This window comes from Xiphophorus hellerii, chromosome 4 (assembly GCF_003331165.1).
Source record: "Xiphophorus hellerii strain 12219 chromosome 4, Xiphophorus_hellerii-4.1, whole genome shotgun sequence".
NCBI lineage: Eukaryota > Metazoa > Chordata > Actinopteri > Cyprinodontiformes > Poeciliidae > Xiphophorus > Xiphophorus hellerii.
The window spans coordinates 20,448,093-20,474,913 of record NC_045675.1 but is presented as its reverse complement, the minus strand read 5'-3'; the positions used below and the strand labels follow the sequence as shown (position 1 = coordinate 20,474,913).

The 26,821-nt window shown below is 41.9% G+C and overlaps 1 protein-coding gene across 7 annotated transcripts in view; it reads right to left on the bottom strand.

The window, feature by feature from the left end:
* cbfa2t3 (CBFA2/RUNX1 partner transcriptional co-repressor 3) overlaps positions 1-26,821 on the bottom strand; it is a 43,006-nt gene that overhangs the window by 15,045 nt on the left and 1,140 nt on the right. For 4 of the 7 annotated variants that reach the window (XM_032560311.1, XM_032560314.1, XM_032560313.1 and 1 more), the window contains exons 2-4: positions 3,512-3,667; positions 979-1,220; positions 762-851 (exon numbers count right to left, since the gene is read on the bottom strand). In XM_032560311.1, coding sequence (XP_032416202.1) covers positions 762-851; positions 979-1,220; positions 3,512-3,667 — 488 coding nt within the window. Of the gene's footprint in view, positions 1-761; positions 852-978; positions 1,221-3,511; positions 3,668-3,779; positions 4,015-4,521; positions 4,627-18,019; positions 19,145-26,821 lie in introns of those variants that run through there. The other 3 variants (XM_032560315.1, XM_032560312.1, XM_032560316.1) reach the window with 3 other exon arrangements.

Here is a 26,821-nt window from a genome sequence, read left to right as displayed (position 1 = left end):
CCAACACTTTCACACACACTTTCACACCTTTTTTTTAAAAGATGTATTTACATCCTACCAGTGATGGCTACAAGTGATGGATTCCTTATATAGAGTCACTGCTTACATATAGGTTTTAATTAGGCCAGAGTTTCATTTACGATGCCCTGCTGGTGGGCTTTGTTGGAGGTGGGTCCTCAAATTAAGTTCTGCTTTGGGCCATCTCTACAGTGAGTGAGGTACCATGATTCTTTTCGCATAGGGACCTATTTCTTACAAACACACATATATATATACGTATGTATATATACATAAATATATCAATGAACATGTCAACGGCCATATAAGACAATGGTGAGTTTACGATGGAAAAAAAAGAAAATAAATGTTTTGTGGAGTTTTGCTGCCCACCCATCATCTTTCATCTCCTTAGATTATTGCATCCCGAGTAGTATCAAAAATGGCAACATGCTAAAAATATGGCGTCAGCTGCAATGACAGCTACTGCTCCATTAAGAAAACAGTAACAAGGTAAACAACTACTGAAAGTGATGAAGTGTAAACATATTCAGTGTAGAATTTGATTGAATGCAAGAAAAAGATGTGGAGCTCCTCATCAATACTGATTGAAAAATGTACTCCTGCTGTTTGTTAGTTGTTAGTTCCTCTTTCAGATTTCACTTGGCTTCTTTCGGGTATGAAAGGTATGCTTTCAGACCATCATTAAATCATAACTGATGTTCAACAGTTGACATAAAATCTAATGATTGATTATATTTTACCTTTAAGAAAGGAATGACAAAAGGCCTCAGTGGGAAGTTAGTGGCCTCGTGAAGTTTGGAGTGAAACTCTTCAATGGTGAGAGTGGAGTTCTGTTTAAAGCAGAAGTGATAGAAACATTAACCTCAGTTAAAATTTTCCACAGGACATATACTGACATGATAATCAAAGCAATAAAGGAACATTGGGCTGCAATGAACAGATATTTACATAACCTACCACCAGTCCTAACACAAGGCTGCGCACTCTCTCCCCAATCTCGGGGGATATGTCGTTGCCGAACTGCTGCAGTGTGGTTAGGAAGCGCTTTAGTTTGCAGAGTTGTCGGGCGCCACAAGCCGGCGGAAGCTGTTGGTTGGACAGGGAGGCCGTCGAAGACATCGCCGGCCCGTTACTGAAGCCATTGGGAGTCGAAGGAGCACCGTTTAGCGAGGTAGGAGAGTGGCTGCTCCCGTTCAGCACTGCAAAAAAACACACATGGGGTGAATAACAGTTGCCTGTATGGGGAGTCTGATAGATGTGATGACAGCTGAAGTAATTAAATCACTCTTATACATGGCCGCATGACACTTGATGCTTAAACAACCACAGGGATGCAACTTTCTACTACCTTCCCTCAAGCTGCATGTGTGTTTGCAGGAACTTCAGCTGTCTCACAAGTGCTACCATTTGACCCCTTCCAGCCCTTCCATCGGCCCCTGTATTAGCCTGTATTCCACCCTGCTCTTCACTCACTCAGTAGGGTGCAACTATAAGAGGAACTTGTTAAAGAGGTGCCAAAAATAGTCCAGTGGGCTGTGTTACTTTTATTCCAGTAGCAGGTGTGTTGCTAAATCAGGTCTTGCACATGTCCACCAGCTGAAAGTAGATTTGCAGCTTTGGGGTTCAGAATAGTCACACAGCATTCGTACACATATATGATCACACACGTTCACCTCTTAATGGAAGCCCAAACAAACTCGTAAATACCCTGGGAGCAAGCCTGACCTCTTCCCCTCAAACGCTGCTCTTCAATCTGTCACGATTTCTATGTGCATTTATATGCATATCGGATTATTTGATGATTGTATGTCGCATGCTTGTTTTTTTTTTCCCATAAAATCTGATGTAACTAGGATTGAACCATGACTCATTTCACAACAGCAGCATGCTAAACATCAGTTCATTTCTGCTGCAGCATCTCTTTGAAATGCACCTCGTCACCCGGTCCTTGTTCTGGAAGAAGCAGTCTTTAACCTTCAGCTGTTCCCTGTTCTTGTGGTTCTTCTCAGGCATGCTTGTTGCTCTAATCCATGGGTCGAAGGCCTGAACACATATGGACTAACCCATGTGATCCTGGCACTTGTGTTCTGGTTTTAGATGAGGAAGAGTCGTAAGGAGAGAGCCATGCTGCTGACCGCCAGCCACAACAGGTGAAACAACACGGCCTGACGTTGCTATATAGGGAAGAAAGAACGCCTGATGTCCCTTGTACCAACCCGCCGCCTGACCAGCTGATAAACAATGTACACCAAAAGACACTTGTCCCGCCAGCAAGGGCATTATTTCCACCAAAAGACAGACAAATGCCACGAGAGACACACCTGACACACAAGTGACCAAAACACTTGCTCACTAGAACTGGGAAGGAACAAATATTTTGGATTCCTTTCGCTCAATGCAGATGAACAACCATCAAACTAGGTAAAAGGATTAGCATTAGAGTTGATTGTACGTGACATTTTGCCTGCAACAGAAACTTGACATGTTTAGTATCACTGACTGATTTGTTTCATAATCTGGTTAAAATGGTCGGTACTGGTGTGTAAAATACAGCAAGAAAAATAAAACAGGGCAAATACTACAACACATATTTACAAGAAAGAAATGTGTTGTAGTATTTTCCGAAATACATCTAGCAATAGATATATTTGACAACTTATGGAGAGATAAATACATATAACATGCTTACATCTGACTCTCAATTAAATCAGTTTGTATAATATTTTGGGAAATATTTGAAATAACACACCACTTCCATTACTGGCTGGTTTAGTTGAACCAAATGGCTTTCATGCAGCATGAAGCAATTTGATCCACTGATCAAATCAATGTAACCTCTGACTTGTACAACTGAAATATTGGACTCATAGAATCACATTTATATCTTACAGTCTATTAGAAGCAGATTTTAGAAAACGAAAGAGCCCAGAGAGGTTTGGTGGTACGATATGATGGTTGGATGAAATCTCAACTGAATGTCACTGCCTTTTCATTCCCATTATCATTGGGTAGAAAATGATAAAACAAAACTGAATAAGTACAAATAAGCAGAAGCAACAATGGCAAGAGAACCATGCAAACACCTCAAAGCAGGACCTAAACTTTAAAAATGCTGTTCGTAACAAATGTTGATTTTATGTTTTTGGTCTGTTGTGTTCTGGTTTCAATATCTTTTCCAAAATGTACTCTGGGAAACATACTTTTAGTTTAATTGTTTGTTAATTATTGTCAGTTCTACTTGGACGGGGTTTGATGTTTCATCCCCAGTGAGCTGCCTGCTCTCTGATATATCACCTGTCTCTGTTTTTCTCTCACATCTGCCTGTTTTTAAAGACCTTCTGACTTTTCAAGAAAACATCCATCGAACAGCAGATAAAATAACTCTGGATTAAGCATCATTCAGCCAAATAATTTACAGCACAACAAGGATGGATCACTGGATACGATTTGTAGTACCAACTACGCATCGTTGCACACAAGGGAGTCTTACTTGATTTACTGGTGGCCGGTGTGAATGAGGCGTTGCGACTTGTTGCTTGACTCACAGCCGGGGGTGGAGGAGGCATGGTAGGTGGGGTGGACCTGGGCTGGGTTTTCACATCCGCAGGTGAATCTGGCATTGTTCCAGCCTTCTGCACTCTGCTACCTGCCACATGGAAGAAGAAAAACACATAAACAGGTTAAAAATGGAGCTCCGGTTTTATAAAACCAGGATCTGTGCTGGGAGGAGACAGCTGGTTAAAGAGGAGAGCACTGACATTTTCACCTGCGAGCCATCGATTGTTTCCTTAAACCAAAAAGCCTCATGCAAAGAGCTAAAGGAGATCAATGCAGAGAGTGGAAATGGATCCAAACTTGTATTGTCTTTCTTGTTGGAGATTCATGGGGCCTGAGAGACCCACAGTAACACCTGCTCTCCCTCTCAGCTGCTGCTAACTGAGATCAGCGCTCCTCGCTGCCCCCCTCTTCCCTCACGCTCTCTCTTTCACACATACACAATCCGTGTAGCAATGACATCCCAATCAGTGCACCCCACTAACCCCACCCCACAAGTACCCCACTGTAACCTCCAACCCCCAGACACACACACACACACCGCCTGTCCCTTCTCGTTCCCATGCCTAGACAGCCGGCTTGACAGCCAGTGACAAGTGCAGCTGGATCTGCTGCTGTCCATCACTGAGACTGGCTTTCAGCAGAGTTCTGTCTTACTACCAGAGGCTTCTCTGTCTCCTGCCAGACATGCTGCCAGGACCAAACAAGGCAAGGCCAAGCTCTGCAGCATGAAGGTGGAGGACATTTTCTCGGCTCTGACAGCGGAGAAAATGCAACAACAAGGTGGCCCTGCTGCAGCCACCAGCGCCTTTCAGGCTCCTGGATTGGGTATTATTCTATGCAGATCGTAGAAAATCACTGTCAAACACAACACAGCATGCATGAACTTAAACTCAATCTGCATCTATCTATGGAGCATAGACTAGTCTTGATGTTTGTGTCCACCTGTTGGTGCAGCTGCTGGAACCAGATCCTCCTGCATTGCAGACCTGAGCACAGAGTGTGATGACTTTTTCAGCCCCTTGAGAAGGATGGAAAGCAGGTTATGACTCTGCTCCATATACAGAAAAACCAATGGAATAAAGTACATTTTTAATTATGCCCCGGATGGATCAGGACATACATGGGTGGTTTGCTCACAATAAATGCTGCATATATTTACTAAATGAATATAAACATGTATCATAAAAACTTGTGCAGGGAAGTCATTATTCTAACTTATAAAAACAGATGTGAGCACAGAGTAGACTTAATGGGCCATTTGATGATTCTTCTGCTGAGACACCGTGAGCGAACGCATAAATTTTAAAAGCAATTTGTATTTTCTTTTGTTTTTGTCTCTGTGGTAAGGCGTTATCTGTCAAAATAGTGCAAATAATGTCAAACATTCTCTTTTCTTCCTTCATCTGGACATGCACTACATGTGAATCAATGAACATCTGTTTTTAACATCATTTTAACTGTCTACCATGTGAAAAAATGATGGAAAACTCGCCATTTGTTACTGAGAACCTAACTATCTTCCAAACAAAAAGTTTTATCCTTACATTGGTAAATAAGTTAGATAGTGCAAAAAAATCTTACTAAAATTGATGTTGTCAAAATCCATTTTTGCAATTTCAAAAAAAGCTGGAAAAAATCTATTGTTTGCATATACAGAATCAGATTTATAAAGCATTTGTAAGCCTCAGAAGAATAAAGCATTTTATTTCTCATTTGTTATGGCTCCTGGTATTTATCAATTTGTTATTCATGGAAGATTAAAAACAGAAATATGAGATGATATTAAAGGAAAACCAATCAATGGCACATATCAGTAAACCAAGCCAAACTGTTTACATACATTAAATTCCCTCATTGTTTTCTGTATTTTGTGTCATTGATGATATCACCTTGTGTAGTATAAAATAAAATTACAACCATTTGATTTATGTTCTGTACTTAATTTCTTCTCTTTCTGGAGATATACATGCAAACCTGAAAATTTTAAACCTGAAACTCAGGACAACACTAAGAGATGGTTGATCATTTTCTCGCTGCCTTCTCTACCACAGGACAAAAAATTTATTTTCCTGTAATATTTTCAAAATGTCACAATCCACATTCGAAAACATCATATAAATGAAAGCATCTGTCATCATTGTCCTCTTTGTGGCTTTAGAGATAATCTCTTGAACCTCTACAAATAAAAGGAGAACCTAAACCCGGCATCAATACCGTTGAGGTAAATGACCTAAAGAGTCCTGACCTTCATGCTGTTTAAATCCTGCGTGTATATATTCCTGTATGAATGTATCCGCTACCATTAAATCACCATCGCACAATTTGTTTTTCATTTCGTGTGTTTCTCTAAAACACCCCCCACCGCCACCATGTCAGTTGGCCTCAGCTCGCAGTAAGCCTATTTCTGAGAGCTTCGCGTAGCAGCATTCAACAGCTGGTGTCTGTATTTAAAGAGCGCCACACTGGAGTATGTTGTACGAGGGCCATTGACACAGTGATCCCCAAGAACACGAGGGGTGCTTGGCTGTTTGGCCCATGCCAGACGCTCTCAACATAAACACGCAAAACAGAGGCAGACGGGGGGCAGCTGCCATAAATAGATGCAACCATTCTTCAATACAGGGTTACATGCAAAAGCAGACGTCCAAGACGGTAGATTTGTCCCACCTTCAGTGGTTTTGTTGTGTTTACGAAGTCAGATTGTGATACCTGTGCCCATGTTTGTTAGTTTGAGTACATACAGTTATACTTGATGAACAAATGATGAGGAGAAAGGAAAGGAAAGGAAAAGAAATAGGAAAGGAAAGGATAAGGGGACCATCCTGTCTGTCTGCCCCCACCGCGGGATTATGGACAGCTGTTTAATCTGACCAGCTCCAGAGACAGGACACACATGCACATCATGCTCTGGATTTTACTTTTAATACATTAGGAAGTCTGCTCGGTCTGAAACCCCATCTGTGACCACCTGTGATTCCACCGTGCTTTGTGCTGAAGAACAAAAGCCGTATACCAAAAAGAGGAGAAGTGAATCACCTGCAGAAGTTGACCTGTTTTTTGGAGGTTCAGGTGTAGCTTTTCGAACACGTACGTCTGAAAGGAGCCACTTTGAAACCAATGCAGGCGAAAATAGATCCACTCAATTCTACTGCCATCTGTCCTAAATACTCCTGCATATTAGGCTGAAAATAAACCAGCGTGGTACAATCATTACCTACCTTGCTGCTGCTGCTGCTGCCTGTGCTTGTTTGTCTGTGTTTCTCAGACTCTGAGAACAGCTGTATGTCTGTACGGTTTGACGTAATCGGGGCTAAAAGATTGCTCACCAAAGAAGCAGTCTGCAGTCTGCGTTCTAAAAATGTTCTCTGTCTTCTGCTCTCCCCTTGTGCCATGATGAAACGAGATGAAAAACAATTCACTGCAAGAGGCACTAAACCGCAGAGAGCACGCCGAACAACTGGATGAGCGCAGTTTGGTGGGTTCTTCAAACTTTCTGAAGTCCTTCTGGAATCTTATTAAAGATTTAAAGACACAAGCTCTCATTGGAGCGCCATCAAGATAAACATATGAGTACAAATCGTTTTACATTAGACTGCTCTTCTGAGGATGGATTTAAACTCATTTTACATCTCATTTTGTGTGTGGACTCTATGCAATGTATATGTGTGCATGCCCATATGCATTTCCACTGAAAATACAGCTGCAGCTTATTAGCTCTGGCTAACCGCTGCAGAACAGTTCCCTTAAAACCCCCTCGCCTATTCAATCTCTTGTACTCCACAGAGACTCCGTTGGTGACCACATAGGCCTAAAACTCCATCTCTCTCTCTCTCTCCGTCTCTTGCTCCCGCCCTCCCACTGTAATTCCCCCAGTCTCCAGGAATGCTGTTGTTTTTAATTTCTCCCAGCTGCTCTGGCTGGCTGCCCAGCCGCCTGCCTTTCCACATCTGTTCCCTATCAGGCCGCTGTGGAGTCCACACAAACAGAGAATAAGCCCCCCTGCCACCCTTCCCCCTCTAAGGTCTTTATATCAAAACATTTTGGGATTGTAGCTCTGTCCCTTGGACATGAGACTTATGGGTGCAGAACCGCCCACTTTTTCTTACAGGCAGAAAATGACATTTTTAGGAAAAACAATACAGTTGGCCCAGAACCAAAACACCATCTGACAGCTACAAAGAGCAAAAACAAGCATGCTTTCTACATCTGCCAATGAGTTTTGTGTTTTAAAACATGCCTGCTATCTGACAGCGTTTGGGTTCTATCACAGGTGAGTTGGGAATGTGTTTATATCCTTTCATATGTCTGCACAGGAAGCTACTCTTGCAGCAAGATCGCAGACTCTGGTTCATCTTGTGCTGATTTGGAGTTCGGAGTCTTTACAGCCCTCACTAATAACAGGGTGGGAGTCAGACCAGTACAAACACATGCTTTTAGACGTTTGTCTGTGTAAGTTAATGCATTTCGGCTACTTCACTCCAATCTCTATAACAGGCTGTTCCTGTGGTGGAAAATCATTTTTTTTTGCTCATAAAACATACAAAAAAAAAACAAACCCTTACAAGTATACAAAATGCTGGTGCTTTTGTTAAGGACACAAACACAGACATTTTCCCGTGTTACTTAAGAATCGCTGTGACAGTACACAGAGCCGGCTGAACAAACACGTTGAGCACAAAACAAAGCTGGGGAATGGGAGGACTGGGGTTGCGGGGGTGGGGGTGTGTGTGTGGGGGGGTGTGTGTGGGGGGCTTAGGGGGTCATCTGTTCTTCCCACTAAGCACTGAAAAAACCCCATCCTGTCTTTGATCAGATTACAGCAATCAAATCACCGAGAGGTCACCAGCTTTTTCAAGTCAAAAGTATCCAGATCTTCTTTTATTGGTTAAACTGGCAAGAAAAGCTGGACTACCTCGAGGACAAGCGGGGAGGGAATGATGAATCAAAGGCAATTTATCCGGGGCCAGAGGTGCTAAGGTTAGAGGAGTTGTATTTCTGTCTCACCAATCTGCAGGGATTCTGTCATACCGAGCTTATATCTGCGAGAGCTGTTGATGTAATTGTATTGAAGTTCTAGCGACCATCTGTTCTCCTTTGGGAGGGCCTGGCTCCTCTTGTCGGCAGTGAAGTGGTTATGTGCAGCATATCACTGCTGCCGACGTGCTCACGGAGAAAAAACTTCCTTTTCAGATTTTCCCAACGGCTGCTAATAAAATCCAGATGCTAGACTGGAGCTGTTTCTGCCTCCCTCCCCACCCCACCTCCCTCTCTCCTCCCTCCCTATCTTCTGTCCCTCTTCATGTTTTCTCTTGCTCCCCCCACGCCTCCTCTTTGCTCTCCTGTCCTACGTTGCTAATCATTTATTAGGCTCTTTTCATCTACCTCTCCTCCCATCGCTCTTTCCCTCTCTCACTCCAACCATCCATCTATCCTCGCCTTCTTTTTTTTTTTCTCCAGCCACTAAACCCGGAGCCATTCCTAAATAAAGGAAAGTATTTGTGACATTTGGCCGAGGCAAGCCGTGCCAAGAACAACTCCTCAACTAGCCAGACACATCTGGACTTTGTTAGGACTGCGCAGGGCACTGGTACCGACACTGGCTACTCCATCACATGTGTGCACAGAAAATTCCCCATAAGCTTCCATACTGCAAGCTTTCTTATGAAGCTTGTTTTTTTTACATCAGACTGAAAACTGTAATTCTCTCCAGACAAGTTTGCAGCTGCAAGCCCAAAGTCTCAGTTGTACTTGTTAGTGTGTTGTTTACACTTCCCTGGCACTAATATACAGAAAATGCAGTTTAACTGCATAATAGTGCAAGAACATGACTACTAGCATGTATTCTGTGTATGCATGTGAACTACATTTGGGAGCATCCTTGCGTGTGCCTTAGTTCTTAATGTATGTGTGGGGGGGTGTGCGTGTGTGTGTGTGTGTGTGGCTCCAGGGCCCCTGTGTGAGAGAAGTTGAACACCTGAACATCAATAACTGTCATGCGGGCCACCTGGGACCCCACAGCCAGCTTGCACCACGGGCGCACAGCCATCACCAGCACAGCTGCCACAGAGCGGGGAGGGGGTGAGGGTAGGGACAGGCAGAGAGAGGAGGGGGGGACATATGGGGGCGGAAACAAGACAGAAACACACATGAGGACATTACTATGTGAGTTTGTTTGCATCTGGGATCAGAGAGACAGACAGACGTAAGAGAAAAGTAGAATTGTAGCTTCTGCTCTGGATGATGGAAAAAAAAACTCTCCTTTGTTCCCACTCATTTACATCCTCTCCTCTTAATCTTGTCAGCTGTGAGTCTAATTTTGCCAGCTGAGAGCTCAGCCTCAGGCTGTCGTAAACTAACATTTGATCAGACTTTCTGTTCTCCGTTTCTTTTCCGATGAGCTCCATCAGTAGAGAGATGCATCATCTTACCATCTAGTGCGGTCTTCATACAGTGGGGTGTGAGACAGCTGTGTAAAAGTGTCTAGGTTCTGGGCCACGTGGCAAAACTTGTTGAATAATGTAAAGGTATGTGAGGTAATAATGATTTAAGAAGCAGAAATTGACCCAGGGGGAAGGTGTTAGGGAAACACCTTCCCCGATTTTCTTTCAATATTCTGACAATAATACTTTTTTTTTTACCATTAATTTTGATAAATGTGAAAATACAAAAGATTTGACAACCTCTTCTTACAAGTGATGCGCTACTGATACAATCAAGTTATAATGTAACTAACAAAACTGGTGTGATAATTTACATACATTTTCTTGGTAGGTAATCAAATTCCCACCAGTTTAAAATGTAGTACAATTATGAAGACCATGTAATGTCTAAACTAGAAGTTGTTTAGTTGAAACTGTAATATTTTTTAAAAATCTGTTCTTGCATTTTCTCTTACAAAAACAGATAAGATGTGCCATTTATGGCAATGACTGTTTAAGAGCTCTAAAATTTTGCTAGTTAGCAAGTTTGACCATAGCGTTAGCACTGACGTTAACCGACTTGCAGCTGAAATTCTTGCTCCAACACAGAAACTTTCTCAGTGCGAGACATTTTAATTTTTCAGTAAGCTGATATACTAGTTCATAATACAACCCAGATGAATGTATCACGGTTACTGTCTTCAGCTGGACATCAGACACAGCAACTAATAATTGACAGAACCATTCAAAACATTCAGACAAATTCTGTTACAAAATAAAATATTCAAACTTGTTGAAATGCAATTATCTTGAACATTACATTTAAAAACTATTATACCATAGTGACATTTTTATTTTAGAGTAATTATGATATTTAACAAAAGATCCTTTTTTATGGTGTAAACATTTTCCTAAACCTTCTGTTTTTCTGTTTTGGAAAGTCTGAACTGCTGATTACAATTTCCATTGAAACATTTGTGTAAACAAAATTCCACCGTTTAATGATACAAATAATTTTAATGTGGAAAAAAAAAAAAAAGAAAAATGGGACATAAGGTCCTTGAAGGTGGTAGCAGCTCTAAATCCACAAGAAACTTAGAAACTTTATCTATTTATCAAGGAATCATTTAATCCATACACACCATAAAAATATGGTTTCATAATTGTCCAAGCATGTTTGCGGTGAGCGCATTCCCACCAAACGAGTTCCCCCATCCAAACACCTGCAGCCTGAGCCAACGCCTATTAGCTCATCAGGCTTTTAATTACTCTGTTAATTGCACACAGGCAGCATGAAGGGCAGCCTGGGAATAGGGTAAGGGGAGCCTCCTGAGGACCCAGCCTGACAAGCCTGACAAACAAAGAGGAGTTTCTTTTTTTTTTATTTCTGCCAGCAGCCACAACAGTGCAGTTCTGGAGGCTGGGAGGAGAAGACAACCAGGAGACAATAGCTGCGAGCGCCTCGTCAGAAGCACAGGATGATATCACCTCCTGTTCACATCGGCGGGGTCTGCAGGCCGAGGCTGTGGGCTGAGTGAGGAAGGATGGTGGGGGATAGATGAGACAGATAGACTGAGCAAAGAGAGTTGTGCTACATCTGTGGGCCACATCTGGATTACTTCGTATTGGTCACAGGAGAGGCAGCAGGCGGGGGCTGGAGGGGTGGCTGAGAGGAGCAACCGTGGGAAATGTCCCACTGTAAAGTTTTAGGGCACGGGGGCTTACTGTATTTGTGGGAGAGTTTAGAGAGGAGTCTCCACAGAGTGACCCGTCCGTCACAGAGCTCTGCTTCTAACACAAACATCCTCCAAACTGTGCAAGCTGCATCCATACACACACGTAAAACAGCAAAGACGGCTTGAGAAACATTTTCCTCAGGGTTATATGGCTCGTATCCTTCATCCTTAGAACATGCCTGTGTTGATCTTTTCAGCATCTCTCCCAGGCAGCAGATGTCCTCCCTCCATTCCTTCCAGGAGCGATGTTTGAGGAGGTGTGTCCAGGAAACAGTGGCCGATGTGGGCTTCCTGTGTGACAGGTGTGCGATGGAGGCCTGACAGCTGCTGTCCTGTTCTCGCTTTCCCTCCGTTTTATTCCTCTCCCCTGTTCGAGCCAGCTGCAGCGGAGAGAGCGGCTCTGTTTGTTCTTACATCACCGCCGCTGCCTGCTGATTTATGGAGCACAGAAGTCTCAGATTAGACCCTGGCAACACACGCATCACAGCAAACGCAGCATCTTTTCATCTCGTTTCAGACCCCCGACTCTTTGCATGTTGAACCGCTTTGTGTGGCGGTAAAACCTGACACTGAGCTGTCACTAACCGCTAAGACAGGAAAACAAACAGGAGATTAGTCATTCTCCAGCTTGATGTCTTGTATTTCATTTCATTCTGTGTTAAATGTCTGCTCTGTCACTGTGGAGCTGTCAGCGCTGACAAAACTGTCTGCAGCCTGAACTGCTCCCCAGCCTGCCAGCTCTCTCATACCTCTTCATTTGGCCTGCAGGCACACCAACAAAAGTGGCTGACATTAGCCAGGCGTTGGCTGGTAGGGCGCTGTGCATCATCACACAGGATCCCATAGTTTTCACAGCCCCCCCACTCTCCTACACCCCCCCCCCCCCCCCCCCCCCACACACACACACATACAAACCACTAAGAAATGTGGTGGACTGCAGAGGAGGGGTGGAGTGTATTTAAGTGACAGGTTAGAGAGGAGCTTTGACAGTTTCTCCATTTAGCCTACAGCCTGCTCATGCTGGAAGCTGCCAAAATAAATACCAGCTATTCCTGCAGGACACAATCCGACTACAGGACGCCGCCACCGCCACAAAAAAAAAAACTCCCAAAAAAAAGAGTGAGCTAGGGGAAGAAAGAGGACAACTGATGTACCAATAACATGCCGATTACACAAAATAATTGACTAATTAACACGGCCCACTGTTATGTCAGTCAGAAAGTTTACATTGAGCATCCTGCCACAATGAGGAAACTTATCTTTAGTGAATTTTGTTTAAATTTGCTAAATATATGGATCCAAAGGGCATAAAAATGTCACCTAGAAATTGTATGGAAGTCTAAAGTCTTAAATTAAGTTCAAGGTGAATGACAAAGAAAACATACAACTTTATATTGATTCTTTCTGTCAAGAAAAAGTAAGTTACGAATCTGTAATATCTGTATCTATTCTCTGTGCCTCGACATACTACTAGATGATATCAGGAAAACATGGTGTTCCGACACTACTGGTAAAAACTGCAGTGGTAATACTGATTATGATTAACCTCTATGTTCTGATTCTTCTTTTGCTTACAGCTCCACAATGTTCCCATGCAGCCCTACTTTGTGTGCAAAATCTGGAGTGAAAACTGGCAAAGTCAGATTGGAAACATCTATTAATCTGACCTACATGTAAATGAAAGACATTTAAAAGTTTAAGTATTGAAGAAGTCATTTTGGTCTTTCACCATCTGTTTGATTTTTGCCTACGCTCAGAATTCATATGGATCATTGTTGTGAAGTTTAGACTTTGAAGATGAAAACACAGTGAAGCATACCAGTTGTGTATGACACCAGTCCAGTAAAACTCAGTTTTATTTAATTGAACCTGACCATAAGCAGAACCATTTAATGGTCCTAAAGTTGTAATTTTAGTAATAACTTGCTCATCAAAGTGACTGCCACTCTTTGACACATTCGAAAAATCTGTGACCTCTCTTTAATACGGTGCATGTGTCTGTAAGCTGTTAAAACGTTTAGAGGGACAATACATTTATGTCAAAGGATTCAGTTTGTCTGAATGTGCTTTTTATGTGTGTGCGTGTGTGTGTGTGGAGAGAGAGAGAGGAAGGAAGGCTGGAGCCGAGATTAAGGTCTGTGCGACTAACTGGTAACACAACGGCACTCAGTGGCTCAGCTTCCCATTTGAAGAGACGGAACCATCTGTGTGGCACAGGATCTGTTTCCAGGAGATAACGGCATTTTTAATTTTGCAAATAATGTAAGGAGACAAACAGAGCGAACGTGACAGACATGCCTTCCTTCCCACTCTGCGGCTGCACGCTCCACCGTTGCAGCACTTCCTAAGATTTCCAGCGAGAGGACTTCTTTGGAGTGGTCCATGTCCAGCTTTTTTTTGTTTTGTTTTGTTTTTGCTTGTTTATCCCCTCGCTTTTGATAAAGGTCTCAGTTGGAGGCAAAAGGGGAAGGGAGGGATTCATTTTGCGAGTTATGGGTGGTGATATGAAGTTCCCTTTTTTGCTGTTGACCTGTCCTCTTGATTATAACAGAGTCCAGTGCTACTGTAGATTAGCCCAGCTGTTTCCTCAGTCTGACTCCGAGCTGAACACACTTCCTACCGTGAAGTCGGCGGGGCGGGAGGTGAGACGGTGCAGCGAGGAGGCTGAGAAAGAGAAGGCGAAGAAGGTCGAAGGAGGGTCAGAGGTCAGCAGGCATGCGGGGAAGTAAAAGGTGAGGAAAGAGAGCAGGAGGTGAATCTGGCACAAGATGAGGAAGGGAGGAGGAGGATGTGTTTTTCTTAGCCTGCAGCTGTCAGTAGGTGATGTGTTTTAACATTTACTTTTTAGTTTCTTCAGGATTGGTAATCTGGAGAAAGCAGCAGAAATTACGACCGTGTGTGCGCTGTGTTCGATCCCACATATCCTGGCAGTGAAAAGTGTAAAGAAAGAAAGAGTGATACTCCTAACACACAATTGTGGCTCTCCGCCCTCTGCTTGGCTCCCACGCTGAGCCGTCAGCGGGCCAAGCATCCAGAGAGTGTGTTTCTCATTCCATCAGATGTTGGGAAGCTGCCTTGGTTCTCGACTCTGGTCTCTGACATTCTCAGTCTCCCCAGAGAGGCTGGGCAGCCTTGTCGCAGTAATATCAAACACATGTGGACCAGGGCAGAGCAGACCAACATACAGCTACACACACACATATATGGACATGCAGGAGGCTACATAGCAGGATAACATTAACCACCAGGATCGTCACCTCATATATTGCTACCATATTTACATAAAACAAACAATGTTTTTGATATATCTGTACTGTAAAATCAGACTTAGAAACAACCTGGACTGCTCAACAATTCATCTCATTTCTTGTAAAAAACAAAAAAAAATATCAATGAAATTATAGTTAACATCTCCAGTCAAACATAACCTATCATCAATGCCTTCCATGGTTTTATGAGTTCACACTCAGACCCGTGGTTTTATGAGTTCAACTAGTGGAAAATGTTTCAACATTCAAAGCACTTCTGTACCCAACTTTTGGAAATTTCTCTGCAACTCCTTATTTACCAACAAAAAAACAACAGTACATATTTATGCACTGGAGATGACACGGTGTAAACGTCCTGATATCAGCTAATAAGATGAAAATTAATCCGAATATTCCTAATTGCCACAAACATGAAGTATGCAGTTCTGTCAATCACTTTGTTTTTTCTTTATTTTGTTTTTTTGTTTATAGATTGAATGTGAATGTTTGTTTCACTTGTTCAGACAATGCATACACAAGAGCAAATACGCGACGTGTGCAATTATTGCACAATATTACAAAATATTGCAAGAATGGTATCAGTTGACGCAGATAGATGACCTCTCCACTTCTCTATTTCTCTATTTCCCATCTGTCATTGCAATGCATACACACCTCTCCGTGTGACTATTTTACAAAACACTGTTATCTGTAACGTGTGTAGGCATCTACTGCAATGAGACTTCATCCAGCAGGCTAAATATCTTATTAGTATGCAAAGCAGGAGTTGCTGACACTTGGAACATAATGGCCAACATATATCGCATTCCAAACAGTTCTTCGCAATAAAAACATTGAGCACACTGATATTGCAATGATGATATTAATGGTGCAGTCCTAAAACACACTGTGTAACTCTTTGTCAGTACAGCACCACAGAAGTACTTACTGAAAAGTTTGAAATGTCACTAAACCAGTGAAAAGGATTTGATTGTTTTTGTACAATGAACTAGTTATTATTGCTTGCATAAATGTGACGCAAGAATTCTTTTATAGTGTTTTTTTTAGGCAACAATGGCCTAATGGGATCAATCACCTCCTCCTTTGCAATCAACCAACACCCAAAGAGATGACAGCTGAGTGAGGAAGCTGTGGCTTCGTGAGCCAATCAGAAATAGTGGGCTGCCGGAAAAACGTGTAAAAGGTGACAAATATCAAATACAAAGACCATTATATCTGTTTGTTGACTTACACAAACATATGTAAACAAAAGCGCGCCCAGAACAGGCCTGTTATTTTTGGCTGCTGCTTTCCTTGTTTTGTTTGTGACGGCCCAGGTGTCTGTGCTGTGCTGACCACCTGACCGGCTCAGCGCACGCTCACGCTGCCGCCCACCCAGGGCCATCTGTTCGGCTCATTAATTAGGAAGCAGCCGGTTTCACCTGCACTGCCCGCATTCAGATCACAATAATTAACCACACACAAAGCTGGGCTCAACGAGCCCACGCAATCGTACGGTAAACACAAACTGAGCTGGGGTCCAGATTCTGCAGTTGTCAAAAAACAGAGAGTGAAGAAGAGTCTTTTTTTCATTTGAACAGAAACTTTTTAAGTTTTAAAAAATAGTGTTTTCTGTTCTTCAACACCAGATGAATCCTGAAGCGAAATCTGGCAACCCTGGCTCAAATGAATACATAACACAAATTTGTTAAGCTACAGTAGATGCTCTTCTGACATCCTCCGAAGAAAACAGGTTCCTTATCGCTGGCTGGTGGTATGTTTCCAGTATATAAACACAGAAGACCGTGCACCTGTGGTAGATGGGAAGTGAATAAACACTCTGCAGGCTGGGGGTCATAATGAATGGGCTGCCTTTTAAGAGAGCTCCTCAGTGATGAAGTAGGGACATCTGCCTTTAGCGAGCGGAAGGCCCTGCTGATCAGAGGGAGGAAGAGATGTTCTCTTGCGGCGATGAAGGGATAATGTGCGGTGAGGCAGGGTGTCTGCACTGCGGTTTCACCTCTGCAACCTCCCCATCCATTCTTCGAGACTATTATCAACTCTTCAATTATTCAGATGATATTTACCAGGGCCAATTATACAGGGTTGTGTCCTGCAGAGAAAATGGCCAGAGTGTTTTACTGTTGCACTTAGAAGAAGAAGTTTGCTGCTGAAGCTGTTCAAGTAGGGGAGGCGGAGTGAAAGCCTCTATTTGCTGCTTTTGTAGAGTTGCTGTAAACCCTTTGAAATATTTCACAGTTGAAATGTTTTATCGTTTTCTAAGATACATTTTCAAGTTCTCTCCTCATTAAGCGCATCAGCACAGGAATACATGGCAGACTCAACCAGATAGGATTCTAGTCTCACTGTTTTATTTTTCCTACACAGACGCAGCGATGATGCGCACCAACACAAAAAAGGTGGATGGGGCTTTATTGTGGGTCTCACAACAGTTCAGTCCAGAGTAAATGATGCATTTATCCTCTCACACCCATCACCTTTGTGCAGCATGGATGGACACTAAAATCACAGAGAGGAGAGAGGTCTGGTGTCATCACTTTGTCTCAGCATCTCTTTGATGTGCAGCACATACTGCCGGGGTGAAACAACTCATGACCCCCTCTTTTGTCTTTCCCTTTTCAGGCTCTCAGAATTTGCTCACAACACTAAAATCAGCCCAACAAACAAAAATGTGGTGCCAACATAACATCTGCAAATTACTTATTTCTTTTTAGGTATATTTGCTTCCATTTGTATGGTTGTATTAATATATCTTTACACCTTCTTTGCTGTTTCAGCATATTGAAAATTCATGAAATGCTTAAAACCACTTTAAGAATGGTATCCCAATTTACACCTTCACATTAACAAGCTTCTTACCAATCCTCAAGTGAACCTAGAAGTTTAAACTTGACCTTTCACAAATTTGAGCTTTCATATATGAAACAGCTTGCATTTAATAGGTTCTAATGAACTGCAGGTCCAATTAAAGTCCTTTGTTTCTTAGCAGTTTGAGTGTGCAGGTTTTTTTACTCACTTTGTGAAGGTCGAGGTCAAGCAGAGCGATAATCCACACCAAATCGCTTCTTAACAGGATTTTATATCGATTCAATCCTCATCGTCTTGGAAAAAAAAAAAAAAAGTACACTAAAAATGAGCAAAAATTAAAGCCTTTGTTGGGTTATTCCCTTTTTCTAAAAATATATGATGGTATAAAAATGTTTAACTTTCCTTTGGGTGCTCTAATAGGGTCCAGGTTAAATAAGTCTTAGGCTGTGAGGTATTTATCTTCTTAATAAAAGATAAAAGAAAAAATAAGACCAAAACAAGGGCTGTTGGATCCTTAGGAAAACTGCTGTCTTTGGTTTTTCAATCTGAGATATAGATTTATTATTTGTTGAAGCAGAAAAGCTTCTTGTGTTTGCGATGCGACAGAATCAGAACTTGTCCCAGTCGTGTATATTCGCTCCCTGGCACTTTCTGATCATCCCAGACAGATGAGACAACACAGTGTCATTTCTACAGCAGGAACGAGGTCCCGTTTGTTTTTGACGTACAAAAAGTAACTAATTTGTCACTCTAAGTCCAAAAAGCCTCACCATGTGAGGTCACATTAAGATGCAGATCCTCAGGGCTGCAGGGTGCGCCTATAATTCCCCCCCCCCACCCAAACAACTTTACAGTCTTCTTAGCTCACAGTTGAACCCACAGTTCATGGTGTCAGAGGCAAGTTCTCATACATCCAATCCGAGAAAAAAAAATATATATAGTTTTTCTCTTGTTTGTTTCCAGCCTGCGGACAAAGCTGCTCCACCTCCACGTTTCTATGTTCGGTGCTTGTCCTCCTCCGACGCGCCGATCGTCCGTCAGGCTGCGCTCAGATGGTTGTTGTATTAAACCTTCACTTCCAGGAGAAATAAAAAAACGCTGTCATCGGAGCAGACCAGGAGAAGTCTTTTTTTTCCCCTCCAATGCACGGTATTAGGTATTTTTACGACTTGTTATGTCCTCGGTGATGAGTGGAGCTGGCGAGCTCACTGTGCGCAGTAACCGCGGCGCTCTCCTCCTCCTCCTCTCTCTCTCTGTGTCCTCGCTGTAGCCTTCTGTCTGCGTTTAAACACCATCTGGAGCTCCTAACCTCTCTCTCTCTCTCTCTCTCTCTCTCTCTCTCTCTCTCTCTGTCTCTGTGCGTGTATGGGGTACCATCAGAAACAAAAAAAATTGCAACTTTTTCACACAAATCCTTTCTAAGCAGAAGAAAGTAATCTCATATTGGTACAAATCTATTCAAACAACCGCACATCTTCTGAAATACCTTACAAACTGTAATATTTAAACTCTTGCCGGCCTTAAACTTTATATTTAATTGTTTCAATGACCAAAACGAAACAAAAAATGTCTTCGCCCAAAAATTTCTAAACTAAATAGAAGTATGCCCGACTTAATCATTTCAGTCTCAGACCCCCACCGAGGGATCGAGAACTGAGTCAAACTATTATCCATTTCACCGTCTGTCGGTGGGGGCCGCTGTTTCCTCATATCAGGGCGTTAAGGAGAAGGACAGTAGCAGCGTCGTCGAGATTTTATTTACTTTATCTAACTCCTTAATGAGGGCTTTTTGGGAGCAGAATAAATGTAAAAGAATGTGTTTGCAGGCATATGAGTAAACAATGAATTGTGACATTCTTTTCTTGGAGAGTTCCCTCTGTGGTCTGATCTGAAGATGGAGAAAATGTAATCAGTGGTAGGCCAGGGCTGGTTATTACCCCTTCCACACTAGCATCACATCATCATCTTTTATTGCTTCTTTAAATTAAAGGTGTTGACTCAAGATGGGTATGATTTTCCTTTTAGCAGGTTACACGTAACAGCGAGTACTTATAGTTCAGATTTTCTAAGTGATGATTTATCAATCAATCAATCAAATTTTATTTGTATAGCACATTTCAGCAGCAAGACATTTCAAAGTGCTTTACATCATTACAAACACAGAATCAGAATGCAATATAGAATCAATCATTAAGTCAAGTTACATCAATAAATTTGTAATTGATTACATTTCAAATACAATTCTAAACAGGTGGGTTTTCATTTATGATGCTTTTTATCAGTTGTTCTGCATTTTGTAGAAGACAGATTTATTGTCATGAGTTTGTAGAAAAGAACATAAGCCCTACGAAAGGAGAACAGTTGACAGTAAACAATTGTTGATTTAAAACAATTCAAACTGAAAATGCTTATATTTGTGGGATATAACGCTGTATTAGTGGGTAATAAATATCTATATTTTCACAAGGAAAGCTTAACATTTTTGCTGTGTTTTCATCCAAACACCCTCCATGATGACACATTAGCCAAGGCTGATGACTGCATCAATAAGCCTAATTGCAGAGAAGAAGACAATGTCTGGATTTTGTGGGAGAATGCCACTTGTGCAACGACATCAATGAGACACACTTGTGCTTTTTCAAGTTTTGCAGTATCTTTGGAAATCATTCCAGTGAATGAACTCCAGATCAGCATAACATGAATTTAGGACATTAATGTGGAAGCTGCCCAGGAGAGAAAATGTCTTTCTTTCTGTCTGTCTATCTATCTCAACTTATTGCTTACAGAGTCACTGGGCTGTAGGTGGGAGCTGAAGCAGGGGACATTCATACAAGAGCAACCAGTCAATCATGGAATAAGACTAAGAAATATGACAGACAAGTAGTAATGCATTCATCCCAAAGAGTAACTTAGAGATAATTTTTGCACTATCACTTGCATTGGGTACTCCAGTTCTCTCTGTCATCGTATTTTATGACAGAAGTCCCATCTTCCATCTGTCTATCTGTAAATAACTCTGGTGAGGTGACTGTGGCTTCTGAACTCTGGGAAAAGTGTCGTATTTGCACTTTGCAGTTCAGTGTTTCCTTACATGATTGCAGATGCATTCATACTCATTCCTTCCACTGCAAGTAAGGAGACTAATATTGATAGTAATTTTACATAACATCACTTCTGAACAATCCAAAACTATCCCTTTAACTATCTTTGGTCGTCTTAGAAATTATTTATAACATCCTTTTACAGTAGCTAAAGCATTTAAATAAGCTTTGGGAAAACCAATATGTTTATACATTGACCAGATAATACATTTTGTATTTGCATGAGAGCAGGAATTATGTATGAATCTGCAGCTTTGTAATAGTTTGAACCTTGACAACACCATAAAAAGTCTTGTTGTGATTACTAAACATAAAACATACCCTGATGTTAATAATGTTCTAACATATTCATCATATATTGTCTCAGTCTTATTTGTTGAAATGGCAGCAAAGACTTTGCCATACACTATGCACAAGTAACGCTTAATATCTCCAAGTCATGATTAATTGACTGTTTCAACTTTTTATTGGCATCAAGGTGACTAAATTGCCTGTAAAGGTCAATGCACATGAATGCAAAACCTCAGTTAGTCTGTCAAGTTTGCAAACTTTAAAGCAGTAGAACAAAGTAGAAGAAAATCATCTAACAGGCCTCTAGGGTTAAAAATAAAAGGTGTTTTTGAAAACAAGAAAATTTGATGGCAATTTATTTTTTCATTAACACAATAGCAATGTATTTTACTGTTTTAATGCCATGTAGACATTTTATTATTTGTTAAAATTTATATAGCTTGTAAGCAGATAAACAACTCTATTAGTCAGGCAAATAGAAAGACACAAAGAGGGAAAAGGGCAGGTACAGTACATCTGCTGCCGCTATGGTGAGAATCCTCCACCTGTCCGCACTGGTCTGTTAGGCCCTTTGCCCCACCCGCCTGCCCTCTATCAGACACACACACACATACACGTACATAGCCATGGAAGGGGGACAGAAGACAAAGCCGACACCCTCCTGACCTCACCTGTGTCTACAGAACAAACAGAACCAGCTTGTAAAGTACACACAGACAGCTGCTGAGCCCCGACACCAGTCACACCAGCCTCCAAAGCGCTGAACACAAACACTCCCTTGATTAGGATCAGTTGCCTGCATCCGCAATGAGAAAAAAAAATATCTTCAGGTACAAATAGGTTCTGTAAAGAAATTGGTATTTGCTCAAATTGCAATTTCCAATTTCTAATTAAACTGGTGTTTTGATTCTGACTAAACATCTCAAAACACAACTTAGCGTAAAATACATGTACACTATACCTGTACACAGATGCATGGGCATAACTTAAATCTGCCAGAGTTAAGGTGGGCGATAAACTTCTGGAAGCATAGCTTGTAAGCATTTCAGTAACTGCTCTGGAATAGGGTCAAATGTGAACTAAAAGGTGAACAGTAAAGTCAAAGCCAATTCATAAGGTTCACCTCAAGCATTGTCTTTGTTCATGTAAATTAGTAAATGAACACAAAGTTTTTCTTTCATTTGTCCCAAGGTTCTGCAAAGGCCTTGTATTCAATATAATGCAAGGACACATACTATGTTGTGGGGACCAACTGCTGCTTATGGGGAGGCCCCATGTGAAGAAGTGCTGTTTTGGTTTTAGAGATTAGGTTTAAGACTAAGGTGTGAATTGAGGTTAGGTCAGGTTTTGCAAGTCCTGGTAATGGTGATTTTTGGGGTTTCATAGTCTAAACCAGAGTAAGAGGTTTAGACTATGGAAGTGAATGAAAAATGAATGGAAGTGGATGCAAAGTCCTTGTGAAGATAGAAAGACCTATGTGTGTTTGTCTATCTTCTTAGTATGTCAGAGCAGAGGGAGTTTCCCTTCGTGCAGAATACTGAAAACAGTAGTGTATGTGTGGCCTTGACTGACAGAAAGGTTGGCAATGAGGGCTGCATCCAAATAAAGAATTCCTGTCAAGGTGACAGCTCCAAGATTGACAGGATGCTATTCTCCATGGGAACAGTGTCAGTCAACCTGTCAGCCTCTCTGTAGAGACAGCCTCTTACTCCTCTTAATTTGGCCTTTTGTTGCGCGGTCACCAGGTTACCTCTGACGCTCCATGTGGCCAGCCTGATAAACTGCACAATGAGACACACACAAGGCGAGAACTCACCTCGATGAACTCCCCGCAGCATAATGCTGTGACTGGAAGTCTCTTTGATGGCGCTAATGACAAAGGCACCTTTGTCTAGCCTTCGTCTCACTCCTCTATCTCTCTGTCACCTCGCAAACACCTCATCCTCGCCTCCTTTATTATGTTGACAGCATCTCCTGGATGGTTGGGCACTTTCTGAGATGCAAGAACTGACACTGGTCATTGTTCTGCAGTGGGAATGATGATTTGTGTCTGTGTAAATACTGAGTCAGAGTAAAAGGCAGGAGAGACAGAGAGAAGTTTGCAGCATTTCCTCCACTCGCACATTGTAAATCCTTTCCTATTGCAGCAGTCACAGGCTAGTGTGTTGAAAAGAGATAAGGCTCTGAGCTGACTGAAAGGAATGCCAGACTCATTGTGTTCCTGTGCTTCTCTGTCTTCTCCTATCCTTTCCTTTCCTCATTTGTGTAAATTCAACACAAACTATTATGAAACTGCTGTTAACGTCATTGACCGAGGGTCTCATATCATGCCATACTGTATCGTCATCCTGACATAGTGGTTTGATTTGAGTTGAAATCTTTTCTCATAAATCCCATATATCCTGTGGAAATATAGGGTCAGTAATGTAAACTCTGTTCTTTGTAATATTTTACTTAATAAGACGCTGGCCTCTTCCCTTACATCTTAAACATGAGCATGTCACAAAAAAGGAGAACAATAAAAAAAGAGAGTGTCTCTGCATTGTGACACAGTGTAGCAGATTATTGACCCACATATTCAAGTATACAAACTGGAATGCTGCTTTTACAAATTTTACTTATGGACCCTTGTGACATTTTCTTTGAAATGGAGCGGTAAAGTGTTGCCTGACTGCAAGACAGGAATTGAAATATCAAAACCTTGAATACAATCATTTTTCACCCATTCCATTAGCACTGAAAGCCACATTTTATTTCTGTACATATAGCTAGCTAGCATGCATCCATCTAGCTTGGAGATGGATGCATGCTCCATCTCCTAGCTAGTTTGTCATTTTACATCAAGAATACTAATTGAATGGGACTAATTGGGCTGGTGAGTCCCTGGATGACTAATATTGACGTATTATTTGATTTAAATATTGGCATGTTAATATACGGAGTACAACCAAATGAGCCATTGAATGTGTACTTTGACCAGGACAAGATGGAGCCAGAGAGAGCTCTAAGCACATGGCCAGATATGACTCGCAGAACTGCAAACTAACGGAGGAGGAAGTGACACCTGATTAGGTCTGATGTATATTTTAGAACAAGACATTGAACCTGAACTTCCAAGGAAATGGACAGCAAAGCATCCTAAGTGATGATTAGCTGAATGTTAAATGGACTGAATAAATTTAGTGCTTTTTCAGTCATTTCAGTCACTCAAATTACAAGGACGCAGAGTTAGTCAGAACAGAAGGAAGCTTGGAGTTCAGTGTCATGCTCAAGGACACTTTGGAAGGATAGTTGGTCAAAGATAAGATCGAACAGACAGAAAGACAGACAAACAGAAAGATCGACAGACAGACTTTCCCAGGAGACGGGGTGTTCATGTGTGTGCGTGTGTGTATTGGTTGCAGACAGTTGGTGGTACTGGCACTGGAGATAGTGAGCAGAGGGGGATGAGGCACTATATCAAGTTGTGAACATCTGTTCCTCATAGAAACCACAACACTGGTAGTGAGGAAATAAAGAGGATAACTGCTCTCTGTTTCTCTCAGAGACACACACTTTGTTACTACCTTGTCTTGCCAAACACACACACCCCCACGCACACAGCCATCACTTTTATTCTGATTTACTCAACATTTACCTCTTCTTACATCATGATCACTGCACAACTTTTCTCAAAATTTTGTAAAATTCTTTTTGGAAATGTAAGGAATTAACCAGTGATTTAGTCAATAAAATGCGAACTGCATTTTCAGGTAATGTGCAAATTTATAAAACGTTGGTTTTATGCATTGGCAAATTTTGTGCCGTCACTCTGAACATGACAGTTTTATTTATCAGGCTAACTGCAGACCTCGTGACCTGACAAAAGTGTGAGGCAAACCACACGAAGAACAGAAGATAACATCATTCAAACTACCAATAATAAGAGATAAGAGCCATGAGCAACTTGTCTTTACATGCACCTGACAGCTGACCTGTGCTTCTGGAGCAGTCATTTGGCCAGCAGAGACAGATATAGACAATTGCATAAGTTCCTTTTGGAAGCTGTTCACATTTTTTCACACCAGCTTGACAAAATAATAATACTTGACGATATTGATGATATTGCAAAATATCGTCAAGTAGTGTGCAAAAAAACTATGAATGAAAAAAATACCAAGAACTATTGGTTTTAAAAGATGCAGCCTGGAGAAAATTATAATTCTTGTATCTATACCTAAATTATGCAACTTAATCAAGCATCATCAATATTAAGTAAGCTGTAGAGTTATTTTTGATGTTTTGAAAAGCCATTACTGGTGGCACGTTTCTTTAGAGAAATGTAAAGAATATCCAATTCATATCTGTAGAGGATTAGGACTGGCATTCAAATTATGAAGTCTATGATACAGGAGACATGAGCCAACGCTTTGTTGAGGATTCTTTTCCAGCTTTTCCATCAAAGTCCCTTGATTTAGTCTGCTTTTCTTGCTCTGCCTCTCTCCCTCTATCCCTCTCATTGACGTACTTGCTCTATCTGGGCCTTTTGGGAGGGTGTGCTAGTGCTAGGTGGCAGTTCCTTATTGTGGAGTGTTTATACGAGTGTCTATGGTCGTGCATGTGTGTGTGACTCTGTGTGCTGGGTGCGACTGATAAGAACCAGGGAGAAGAGCCAGCGTGCCGACATATTCTTGCCACCGCGGTTATCGCCCGTCGCAGCTGTGCTTTAGCTCTGCGACATCTGCTCCTTCACAGGAAGCCTACGCTGTGGCACACAACACCTCCCAAACACACAAAAACACACCGGCGAGCGCGCACACGCACAAGCAGCGTGCTGTTGCTTCTCCATACAGTGTTAACATGCTGCTCGACTGTACATATCCATCCACATACGTTTAGACATCAGGTAAACTGCTTGAAACAAAAGGCTCATGGTGTTTACGGTCCAAAGTGGACCATTTTGATTTAGCTGCAAATGTGAACGTGTGAGTTGAAATTGTTTGAGCACCAACACCAGAGTTCTGGGTTTTTATCACAGAAATACAGGAGGGATGCTTATGACTAAGCCTAATTATAGAGGCCTTATCACTGCAACGCTCACAAAGCTCATTACTGCCAAAAGACGGGACACGCTGCAGGTAATTCACCACGTTGGGTATTAGTCCTCGCTCTGGCTTACCGTTCCTACATATTTAGAGCCTACAAAATTAGTCTTTTAAAGTCTGATTGTTAATGCATCTCTCTCATCACAACCTTCACTGATTCAAGTCAGGTTTTCATTTATACTTCAAGGCACTTCTTTTCCGTTTCTTCCAGAGTGCCTTTCAAGTGTTCCCCGTCAGTCTGCTGCAAGCTTGCCTTAAAGTTGTACCTCCGGCATTCACCAAGAGCCTTTTACGGCCACTTGGCTGTATGGGCATTAGGAATTCATTGAAGCCGAACTGCGAAACTCCAGAATGGAGTTGTGTTCTCTGCAGCTGTATGGGGAAGCCCAGAGGAAGACCCCCTCCACACACCCATTGCTCTAAAAACACCTCTTTCCCTTTCCTTTCCAGTGCCACAGGATAAATATGCTCCATGGACTTGTTAGCAACATTTGAACTTGACAGACCATGTGAAGTCCAAGATAATAAAGGGCA